We start from the raw sequence: 12,177 nt of genomic DNA on the forward strand, positions 1-12,177 counted from the left end.
GCAGCTGTGCCTGCAAGGCTGTCAGATCCTAAAGAAACTCCTTCTCCCAGGGGCCACCAGCTACTGAACAACCGAGCAGGCTCGTTCCGTGTTAATCTTTTCTGGGATTCTTTTCCATCCAAGGTGATGCAGCGTGAGCTCGCATTCAAAGCCTTCTGGTTTATCTTCACGGAGAAGTTTCTGGGTGACCCTCCCCACAGGGGAATGGCAAGGCCCTGCTCCCACACCCAGGGAAGTGGGTGGATGTTGGGGTCGGGTCTGTAAGACCCCAGTAGTGTGAAAGCTTTTTTTTTTTTTTAGTTTGGTAGCTGAAGAAAAGGTTTGGAAGGTGTGAAGTTGAGTTTTTAAGGTTGTTTATTTCTTCTTATCTAAAATATTTTTATTTCTTTTTTTGACTTGTTGAGGTTTGGTTAGTATGAAAGTTATGGTAGTTTGCTTTGAGTCTTGGGTGTCTCTTCTGTACTATGTTTATAGTTCTTGTACTAATACTTAAAATCTGTGCTGGATAGTGTGTCCTTATCTTAGACTAATAGAAAAGTGTTACTATCACACTGAGATATGGAGGACAAGAAGAAGGAAGAAAAGGCTAGGCCTAAATTATTTTATCTTGTACCCTTGAATTACATTCTAAAAAAAACTTAAAATTCTACTTTTTCACTTTGTGTCAATTCCCTTAATTCACTACTTGAGCCCTTTTGGCTTGTAATTCCTTATATAAGGTTGGCAGCCTCTCCCATGGGCTAAAATTGAAGTTATAGGTGTTTTTGACTTGTTGCTAAGATCCCTGAGCCCCCTGCCAGGGACTTGAGACATCCAGAGCAGCCAGAGGGATGCTCTGGACTCTGACGTGGATTCAAAGAGAGCACAGCATGCCGAGAGCAGCTGGGTGGTGACCTTCATACTGCAGTCAAAACCCAAATTCACCTCACCTCAGTCAAAGGCTGGCCTTCCAAAGCCCTTCACAAATTCCTCACCAGCTTTTTCCATTGGACAGCCCCTCCCAATGCCCGGGATGCAGGAAGGACCATGGGAACCAGGGAAAAGTGAGCTAGGATGGGCCCCCAGTGTAAAAGGCTGGGTTGTGCTGCTCCAAATACCAGAAACACCAGGTTGTTCCCAGCTTTATTTCCAGTTTCTTAGTTCTTAGTGTTTATTTAGTTTATTTTAGTTGTTTTTTTTTTTTTTCCCTTTTAATCCAAAATCAGTGTAGTGTCAACTGCTGTGCAAATCTTAACTGACAGCTGTGGGTTTATATCCCCTCGAGCCAAGGTGGGAATTTAAACCCTTTCTCACACTCCCTCGTGTACCTAGGGAGTTTGCCCTACCAGAAAGATGTTGGAAAGCCTTTGCACCTTCCACCCCTCAAAGATGAGTGTCTCAAGAAGCTGGAGCTAGAGGTACCTTTCTGTAGACTTTTACCTTTGAAAAATGAAGCTCAGAGGAGCCAGCACCACTCCTCCCCACAGTCCTGCTAAACTGATAAACCATTTCCTTTGTTCCACTCCATTTTTAGCAAAATGCCTCTCCCAAGGGCACTCCAGAGGTCTGTGGTGTCAGAAATTCAGGGCTCACAGCCACACGATTCCAATGTCTTTCCAATCATGGAACAGGAGCAGGATCCTCTCCTCAAGAGCAGACATGGCTGGGAATTCTTTCCTTCGTTGTCTGGGACATTTCTGTTCTTTTCCATGTTGTTTATACGTTATCCAGCCCAAAAAAAGGCACTTCACTCCCAGGACTCCGTTTCAAAAAGGAAAGATTTAGGATTTCAGGAATGGGGACGGCAGGGCTCAGTGTTGCAGTATAGATGTGATAGAAAGGGATTTTCAGAGCAAAAGAAACCATTATATTCATCCTGGTGCATCACCACAGTCCATCTTGCCACATATCCGGGCTACCTACCTGACCTGGGGTTAATCATTCAGGGAAAGATTCAGGGAAAATAAGTCACTGTCTGGGCAGAAGAACACACGAGAGCAGTTTCCACATACTGGACAGCTGAGATATTTATGCAGTTATTCACTTGCCCTCCTCATCCCACAATCTGAGAACACTCTGCTCGGCTCCAGTCCCTTCTGCCTACAATTCTGAAGGCACCACCGAATTTAGCATTGCAGGCTCCCGGGGAGATAAGCAGGATTGTCCTCGGGTGTACAGATAAGGAAGCAGAAGCACAAAGTGACTAAAGGATTTGCCCAGAGTCACATAAAAAAGCCCTGTCACAGCAGGAAAGCAAATCTTGGGTCACATCATCCTCGGGACTCTGGATTATCAAAATCAAACCACCCAGCCAAGTGGTTTTGCAACTCAGGATGGGTTTGGTGCTGGGACAAAGTGGTCAGAGAGGTTCTGCACAGGATGTTCAGGGACATTCCGTTTCTCAAATTTCAGTCTGGGCTTCTTAGGAAACGCTTTCCAGGAGGGACCAGTGACTTGGAGACTTCTGCTTTAGGGGACACCCCTAAAGGCCCTCTGTAAGTCACTTTTTAACGGATATTCAGTCCCCCCAGAATGGAGAGGGAATTCTGGAGGAGTACCAGATATCCAAGTCCCTGGGCTCTGCAGGGAAGCTCAGGAGCAGGCAGGAATTAAACGAGCTCAAGCCAGAGTTTTGATGGCCAAAAAAAAAAGCGCTTAAAATGCTCTGAAATCAACATCCCCGTGAGATATTGGTCCCTGCTAACCTCCTCCTGCCAGGTGACTTTCCAGAAGCTCTCTTCAAGCCCTAACCTAATCCTAAACCAGAACCACCCAGAGAGGAACGAGGCGACCTGACAAATACACGGCCACTTCCCTGCTATCTTCGCTACATCTCTTGCATTTTTATATGGCACCTTAATAACCCCTCATTTCCATTACAAGTGCATGCTTTCCTTCTGCTTATCTCCATCTCCATGCGCTCCTTCTCCATTCCTGCAGCCACGCCGCCTCCGGCTGCGACCCGGGGAGGTTTTCGGAGCCCGGCAGGGTCGGGGCTGCTCGGGAAAGGCAGGACGGTCCCATGGCTTGGGAGGTGGCAGGACGTGACTCACGGGATGGCACCGCTCCATCTGCGTCAGTATCGAACCCGCTGCCTTAACTTAGGGGTAGGAGACGTTAAACCCGGTGCCCTAATTTCGTGGAGTCATTAAGAGATCGGCTGCGACTTTCTCAAGAGACAAACTCCTCACCTCAGTGCCCCGGGGCCAGATCGCAGCTCCTTTGCCCTGCCTGCCTGCATTCCCCAGGTAGTTACGATCAGATACAAGGCGATTTGCTTCCTGTTGTGCGCTCTTAAGTGGTGGCTGCATTTCAAAAGCAGGGGAGTGATTACGTCCTATCCAGGCTGTAAAAGGCACCGAGCGCTTTCTGGGAAGAGAAGAGCTCGCTGTAATTGGTGCTTCCTAAGGCAAATCCCATCAATACCCTCCTGGCTTTCAACAAGGACAAAAATCTATGGAGAGTTTAGGTGATGGACCTGAGATTTCGGGTTTGGTGTCTACGGCCAAAACTGTCTGCCTGGAACTGTTTGTTCGGCTGTGGCCAAGTCCTGGCAAAGAGAGGAATGCTCCAGGCTGTGCCGCCTGAAGCTCCCTGGGGTTTGAGCTCTGCGCCTGGACAGAATCATTGAATTGTAGAATCCTCAAGGTTGGAAAGGACCAGCAAAGGTCACAGAGCCCAAACATGAACCCAGCACTGCCACGTCCACTGGGTCCCACAATCCCAAGTGCCATCTCCTTTTAAATCCTTCCAGGTGACTCCACCACTGACCTGGGCAGCTGTGCCAGTGCCTGATAACTCTTTCAGTGAAGAAATTTTCCCTAATATCCAACCTAAATATTCAAATTTCCCTAATATCTGACCCTTGACACAACTTGAGGCCGTTCCCTCTCCTCCTGTCCCTGTTCCCTGGCTGTCCCCTCCTGTCAGGAGCTGTGCAGAGCCTCAAGGTCCCCCCTGAGCCTCCTTTTCTCCAGGCTGAGCCCCTTTCCAGCTCCCTCAGCCCCTCCTGGTGCTCCAGACCCTTCCCAGCTCCACGTCCTTCTTGCAGTGAGGGGGATGCACAGGGAATGCACACCTCTGAGCTGATGGCTCCTGCTGAATCCAAGCTGGGATCCACAAGCTGTGGACTCCCAAGGCGAGGCCACCCCTCTCATGCCCACACAGGAGAAGTTTTCCTGCACAAACACCACGGCTATAGACATTTTCTTTTTGGTGCAAGCTTGGCAAAGCACAGGGGGTCTCCCCGAGGTTTGCAAACATCAGTTCAGCACCTACAGCTCCTTCCCAATAAGCCAAAGGCCTGGATCAAATCTCTCCTGAGCAGAGGAAAGGGTGATTCCCAAGAGATGAGAGCTGACCTAACCAAGGAATGTGCTTTAGGAGAGCACATCATCCTTGTCTCTAAACTGGAAATACCTGGATTTGATGGATGGTGTCACCAGAGGACACAAGGAGAAACGACACACCACAGCTATGGTCACGAGGAAGAGACTCATTTATTTCCTCTGACTCCAATCATTTATAGTTCTCAAAAGGTGCCAGTGGATTGGAGGGTGAACGTGCCACCTCTCCAACGACGCTGCACAAACTACCGGTGCATCAAATTTCTCCACCTCTGTGAAGGAATGCAAAACAACAGGCTGTTTACAGAAAGTTGTGTGAGAAAGTTTTCTACAAGAAGGCTTTAGAAAATCTTAAAAAAATCAGGGTGACGGGATGGACCCACCTGGTGGGTCAGGAATTATCTGTATGGTGGCACCCCAGGAGGTGCAGTGGTGTTCCCTGGGGGCTGGGGCTGGCACTGCCTGTTGGTGCCGTGGACAGTGGGATCCAGGGCACCCTCGGGAGGTTTGCGGGTGCCACCAGGCTGAGAGGTGCAGTCAGATGCTGGAGGCAAGGGATGCATCCAGAGGGAGCTGGGCAGGCTGGAGATGTGGCTCTGTGCAAACCTCATGAAGCTCAGCCGGGCCAAGTGTGTTGCAAAATGCCAGCTCTACAGAGACAGGGCAACCAAGAGGTGCTTTAAAATATTTGATTCCATTATCAGTCTTGATGAAGGGTGGGACGTAAGAGATGAAAAGCTCAATGCCATTCCATCAGAAGCCAACCCATTTCCTGGTTACAATACCTTATAAATGTTTTTCAGCCTATTAGCTTTTGCCACACAATGCTGCTAATACTCCTAACACAAATCACCCATTATTCTACCCCACGTGGTCTTGTTACAATGCATCTTTCACAGTTCTGATTCTCCAAAATATCTGGTCTTTTTGCAAGGCCATTGTTTGAAACTTGTTTCTAGCTCAATCTCTCTCTCAACAATGTAATCTCGATTCCATGGCCTTCCTAAGCCAGCACTCCTTATCTCAGAGTCTGCATGCACATGTACAAGACTGTGTGAGCTTTCAGTCAGGTTTTGAGAATCCTTTACAAATCCAGTTCTCACAGACCTGCACAAGGGTCAGGCCAATCCCAATCCCAAACACAGGCTGGGTGGAGAGTGGGGTGGAAGCAGCCCTGAGAAGAAAAACTGGGAATGCTGGAACCACGTGACCTTTAAGGACCTTCCAACCCAACCATTCTGTGATTTTATGGAAAAGTTTCAAGATCAGTTGGGCCGCACTGGGAGGATGTGGGAGGTGTGTCAGCCTTTCTCTGGCCACACACTGCACCTTCCACCTCCCTACCAGATTATAACAGCATCCACCTCACCTCACTGGCCTTTGTGAGAAGCCTTTCATTCTTCAGAGACGCCAGGGCTGCTCAAAAATATTCTTGGAGACCTCATATGAAGCGCTCCACCCCCAAAATTTGGTTTTGGGATCCTAGCTGGACTTAGGCAAGCACAAGAGGCAGAGTCCCCAGTCCTGTTTGAACGGGACTCTCCTGTTCATGCTCTAAGCTGAGCTTTCACAGTCAAGAACTGCATGGTCATCATTTGCAGGATGCTGGGATCCTCCAGGCTGGACAGGTGCTGAGCAAGGGCTTTTCAAAATCACACTGGGGACCTGAGGGTTCCTGCATTTTCCTTTTCTTTTTTTTTCTTTTTTTTTTTTTTTTTTTTTTTTTTTTTTTTTTTTTTTTTTTTTTTTTGGTTGTAGCCCTCGGTGACTTAATAACCTCCCCAAGTGCCCTGGCAAACACGTTCCAGGACATTGCTCATCCCTTCAGCCTGTAAGCTCATGCACCTTGTGGGATTTGCATATTGTTGTATTTGGTAGCCTTCCCAATGCAAAGCTTGGGCTCTTGCTTAATCCCAAAATCCAGCTGGGACTGCTCCGCAGTTGTGATTGCTCCCCGAAAACAAATTGGCTTTTTGGCTTGGTGCATTAAACTCTCTCCACATTAGTAAAGCCTGGAAGCATCTGGAAGGCAAAGATTAAGCCAAAACGCCCAGGGAAAGCTCAGATCAGCAAAATATGGTGCAGGGAAGGTTTGGGTGGTTTTTGAGTAGTCAGCTGATGCAAAGTTCATTGGAAGTTTTGGTGAAGTTGCATCAACTGAAAATGTGACCTTGTGACTTTATGGATCCATTAATATTTCAATGTTCCAGTGGAATAATCTGAAAAGTGTCAGGGACAACACAGTTTCTAGAATAACTGGTCTATAAGCACAAGGTGAGTGGGGTATAATACAGGAGGTTAAGGGAGGCCAGTTATCAGAATCATTGTGCCTGTTTAGAATTGCCCAGAGGGTTTGAGAACAGCCCTGTTCATGGTAAAAATCCCATTTTACTGCAGCCAAAAAAGCAGTGGTGTTTTCTGAGCTGCGGTGTTGAACTGCGGGGTCATTTCTTGTGAGTGAAGAAATCAAAACTGCGAGGAGAAAGGGAAATAAAAAATGATATCTTGGGGTACTCCCCACTTGCAAAGCAGCTTGAAAAGTTTGGTTTTCATTTTGGCACAGTGTGGGAAAAGCACTGGCATCCAGGTGAGCCCTCCCTGCTCCCCTTCCCTGCCCAGCTCTCCCTGGGATGGAAGGCTGTGAGGGAAGTTCTCCACAAAGACTAAAACTCCTCAGTCCTTAGCCACGACATCTTCTGGCTGATCCCACCCTCCAGCCTGAGGCAGTGGGCGCAGAGGAAAGCTCGTTTCCAGTCCCCTTGGCAGGGGCCTTGATTAGGGAAGAGAGGAAAACTCGGGGCAGGTGCAAGGTGCACCTTGAGTGCTGTCACCCAGTGAGAGGCACAGCCTCGGGGAAAAAGGGGTGGAGGGAGGGGACAGTGTTTGGTTTATATCCTGAGGACTGAGGATGTGACCGTCCTGGCATTTTCCTACCTTCCAGCCACCAGCACCTCTCCCTGTCAAGGAAGAGGAGCTTTACCTGGTGCTGGTCCCACCACCAGGTAAAGCATGAGGCCATTGTTAAGTGTACACCTGCATTTTTTATTTTTTTGGGAGCATACCCAAATTCTGAAGCGAAGCTCGGGGCCTGGCTATGTGGTGCATTGACTGCACAGTACCATATAGAATATTCCATGTGCCCCCTGAAATTCAGGTTTGCATGGCTGTCTGTGGTGCCACGGCCCTATCCAAAGACCTGGGGATGACCCCAGTCAGAACTTTCTGGCTGACCTCAGTGGCCTTGGATCAAGCTTGGTCCTGTCTGCACAGGAGCTCATTTCCTAGCAAAAGAAAACGACTTTGGAGCAGGTCCAAGCCAGACCACAGGGAAGAGGAGGATTTCCTGGCCTTCTGCCATGCCCTCCAGAGAAGATGTTCACAGGACTGACCAAACCCATCCTTCACTGGCCCCTCCTCACTGACTTCTCTCTCTCTCACAGCCACCAGGGAGTCAGCCTTCGTCCACGCCATCGCCTCCGCCGGGGTGGCTTTCGCCGTGACCAGATCCTGCGCCGAGGGCTCGGCCACCATCTGCGGGTGTGACACGCGCCACAAGGGCTCTCCTGGGGAGGGCTGGAAGTGGGGGGGCTGCAGCGAGGACGTGGAGTTCGGGAGCATGGTGTCCCGGGAGTTCGCGGACGCGCGGGAGAACAGGCCCGACGCTCGCTCGGCCATGAACAGGCACAACAACGAGGCTGGAAGGACCGTAAGGACACCTAAATTTCTCCTTTCCTGTTGTTGTTTTCTTACCTGATAGGGACGAATGGTGGGAGGGAATTGAGGGGGCTCAAAAGACCTAAATCTGGGCAAATTTATGTCAGAAAATGGTAATGCCTGTCCTGTGATAGTTCTGGGTCGACGTGCCTGGTCTGTGAAAGCCCCACATAAATTCACCCACACAGATGTAAATGCTTGCCTTGGAGTCAGCTGGTCCAGATCTCTTTTATAGAGGATGGGTCAAGGCAGGTGTAGGATGGGATTTCATCCCATCTTATGAGGATATCTACCCCCAGAAGTTGTGGATGCCTCATTCCTGGAAGTGTCCAAGGCCAGGTTGGACAGGGCTAGAGGAAGCTGTCCCTGCCCATTCCAGGGTGGTTGGAACTGAGCGATTTTTAAGGTCCCTTCCAACCCAAATCATTCTGTGATTCCACTATTAGAGTTATTAACTCAGTTAATAATGTCCCAATTGTGCCTGTTCCCTTTCATTGACTGTGGGGTATCTGAAGTTTGAGTACAATTTTCCATTCCCCTTCTCTGCAACCTTGAGGGAAGAGAAGAGCAGGAGGGTTTTTCCCACAACCCATCTTCTCAACCCTGTTCTATTTCCCAGGAAATATTTAAACAAAATTAGAGGCAATATGACTCTGGTGCCTCCTGATTAAACTTGGATCATGCCCTGAAGCTGTTTTAAATTCAAACATGATAGGGAAAAGAAAGCAAAAAATCTGTCTTATACACAATTAATCTTTTCCCTAAGTGGAATAATCCCAAAAGGGGGATATTCCTGTTTTTTTCATCTCAGGAATAGCCCATAAATCCAGAAGAATGCAATTTGTGGGAAACAATTTGTAGAACTGAGCCACAAAGCCCTTTCTAACAGACATTATGCCACAGCTTCTCTGAGACTACAGAGAACAGGTCAATGTGGTCTTGTCCCCTCTGCAGAAGGTCTTGCACGTATCCAGGAGGACATTTGTGCAGTGAGCTGTAGCAAAGCCACCACAGTTGCTGTGCTGGGACACAACCTCGGGCAGGCTGAGGTTTCTTGAGAGCTCCTGAAGTGGATACTGTGAATTCCCAGTGGTGTTATCCCACCTCACACCACAGCAGAGCTGCTGGAGTACAACTTTTGAAAGGGAAATACCACCAGAAACCGAAATTGTCTGCAATGGAGACGACCACAAACAATAATGTGGTTTCCTCCAGCTCTGGCCTCAATTATCCCAGGTACCCCCAGGGATGGGGCACTGCTGGTGGCAGTTACTGGGATGTGTAGTGGGGAAAAGAGGGCTGGGGAGAAGCTGTGTAGAGTGGAAAGGAGGGATTTTCTTTAAGGTGAGAATTTGCTTTAAAGTGAGAATCCTTGGAGGAAAAAAATGAGCAAACATCCCTGTGATCACAGGCCTGCAGAGGTCTTTTTACTCTAAGTCTTGTTCCTTGACTCTGAGTTGTTCCAGGGCATTTTACAGGTGTCAGAGGTTAAGAGAGCAGACGTCACACCACGACCTGAAATCCCAGTGTTTTAGAAAGCACTGGTGTTTTCCATCCTCACCATGCCACCAGCCATGGGACAGCTGTCCCAGGCCTCCATACTCGAGTGCTCCCAGCTAAACCTGAGCCATGGGCAATGTTTCGTATTAGCTCCCATAGGAACTCCAACCCTACCACCCCGCCAGGAGTTTTGATTAAGCTCAGCGTGATTATACGAACCAGACTTTCTGCGGTTCTCTCTCATCGCTAATTGCAGCCTGTGATTTGTGGCGGGTGATCCTCCGTAAATAACGCAGGGAAGCACCTGGTGAGCACCAAGGTGCTGATTCATGGCAAATCTCTTGCGCTCAGGCTGGCACTCGCCTGTTCACGTACAACAGAAATTTGCTGATCGCTCTGAAAATGCAGATTATCGAGCTGTTGCATAAGGTTGTCTCCCACCTCAGAGTACTGGAGGGCAACACCTCTATTCATTTAAACTCGCTTTATAAGAGGTAAAAACAAGCAGCAAGCTTCTGGGATCAATAATCACCCTCCCATTTATCCCAGGAAGGTGTTTTGTGTTGAAGCCTGAGCCTTTCAAATCAAAAGTTGGGCTCTTATTTTTTTCCCCTTTGAAGTGATTTTAGAAAAATCATAACCCTGGCTTTGAAACAAAAATAAATTCCTTTTCGGGTTTCTGAAAGTAGCCATAGCAAGGCTTGAACATTGTTTGCTTAAGTAAACACAAAACATATGTAAAGGGTGGAGTTCTGTTCTAGACAGTTAGGACATTTCATCTTCCTTTTATTTCCAACAGAAAAGCTGCAATTTTCATTTATCAAGGCATTGTTCAAGTAGCTTTGTGTGTTCTTTGCTTCTCTGCCGAGATGTGTTTGAATTCTTTTTCTGGGTGACAACACTGCAATATTCCCACATGAACATTGATAAGACTTCTGTCTTATCAATAAATCTCGACTTCTGACTTCTTAATAAATCTCCTTGGTGAAAGCTTTTGGTAAATCCTTAAATTTGAGCTGAGACTCAGAACCAATCACCGAAAACCATAAAGTACAGAAGCTTTATGGCTTAGACCCAGCAGTGAGCAGGGCATTGACTGGGGGATAAGGGGATTTTTGTTCACAAGAGCATAAATATATCTACGAAAACATCCATAATTGCTCAGAAAATCATGGCCAAATGTCAAAATGTCCTGAATGTTTTGATTACAGCTTAACGTGTTCCTTCTCCTTTGCCTTTCTTTTGCAGTCCATCATTGAGCTCATGCACCTCAAGTGCAAGTGCCACGGGCTCTCGGGCAGCTGCGAAGTGAAGACCTGCTGGTGGTCCCAGCCAGACTTCAGGGTCATCGGCGACTACCTCAAGGACAAGTACGACAGCGCGTCCGAAATGGTGGTGGAAAAACACCGGGAATCCCGCGGCTGGGTGGAGACCCTCCGGCCCAAATACAACTTCTTCAAGGCCCCAACCGAGAAGGACCTGGTTTACTACGAGAACTCACCAAACTTTTGTGAGCCCAACCCTGAGACCGGCTCCTTTGGGACCCGCGACAGGATCTGCAACGTCACTTCCCACGGGATTGACGGTTGCGACCTTTTGTGCTGCGGCCGCGGGCACAACACGAGGACTGAGAAACGGAAAGAGAAGTGTCACTGTATCTTCCACTGGTGCTGCTACGTCCGCTGCCAGGAGTGCATACGAGTCTACGACGTCCACACGTGCAAATAAAGCAGGCAGAACCCTTGGCCGGGCTCCGAGTGGAGAAATGGATTTTGAGCCTACTTCCTCTGAGGTTGCAGACGTGAGAGAAGTCTACTTTTTTGATATTAAAAGAATAAAAACTGGACAAAAAAATAAAAAATAAAAAGGCTAAAACTGGTTGGATAGAATAGGTCTAATGACTTCTGGGCGATCCCGAGGTACATCTGGCAGTCGCACAAGTTCTGCCCCGACGCCGATGCCTCCGTAAGGAGAGCAGCTTTTTCCACCAGCCCACAACACCGAGCTGGAAAGAAGAGCATTAGCAAAAGCATGGATTTGCTCTGCTCCCACCCGCCTGAAGTGACTCGTGTGATTAAGTGTCCTTTGAAAGACTTGCATCTTCCTAAGCATCTCCTTTTCCCTCAGCCAGGCAGAGGCTGTGCTGAACAGCAGCACGGAGCTTTCTGAGAGATCTCTCTGCAAACCCAAATGGCCAGACTGTGTAATATGAGCAACAGCAGCAAAAGAAATAAAAGCAGATAAATTAAGGATTTTTTTAATAAAGAACATGACTACTTCTTTGCTTTTGCCTTGGAACCAGAGACGTCTACAAATATCTAACAGAGCTGGAGAGTGGGCGAGCTCTTGATACGAACTTTTTAGCGTAATAACTTCTGCCAGATTTGACATAGGATCCCGTGACATCTGTAGAAAGGGAAGGAGGGAGAAGAGGAGGGAGAGAAAGAGAGAAATCTGCTGATGACTTCCTGTAAACGCCCTGTTGGCACACGGGTGATGTGCACAGAACAGAAAAGTTCAGTGTCTTCTTGTCTGTGAAGTGAAGAGGACTCTGTGTGCATTGAGAAGGACACAGTCCCACAGCTGGGAATGCTGCTGCAGCCCTCCAGCCTGGGACGTGGCTCAGCCAGTGAGTCTT

The 12,177-nt window shown here is 48.2% G+C and overlaps 1 protein-coding gene across 1 annotated transcript in view; it reads left to right on the plus strand.

Annotated features, from left to right (window-relative positions):
- WNT3A (Wnt family member 3A) overlaps window positions 1-11,267 on the plus strand; it is an 89,869-nt gene extending 78,602 nt beyond the window's left edge. Inside the window, exons 3-4 of the mRNA XM_053961932.1 lie at window positions 7,766-8,031; window positions 10,788-11,267. Coding sequence (XP_053817907.1) covers window positions 7,766-8,031; window positions 10,788-11,267 — 746 coding nt within the window. The remainder of the gene's footprint in view (window positions 1-7,765; window positions 8,032-10,787) is intronic.
- Window positions 11,268-12,177: the final 910 nt, after the last annotated feature.

The sequence above is a fragment of the Vidua chalybeata genome, chromosome 1, assembly GCF_026979565.1.
Source record: "Vidua chalybeata isolate OUT-0048 chromosome 1, bVidCha1 merged haplotype, whole genome shotgun sequence".
In the NCBI taxonomy this organism is placed as follows: Eukaryota; Metazoa; Chordata; class Aves; order Passeriformes; family Viduidae; genus Vidua; species Vidua chalybeata.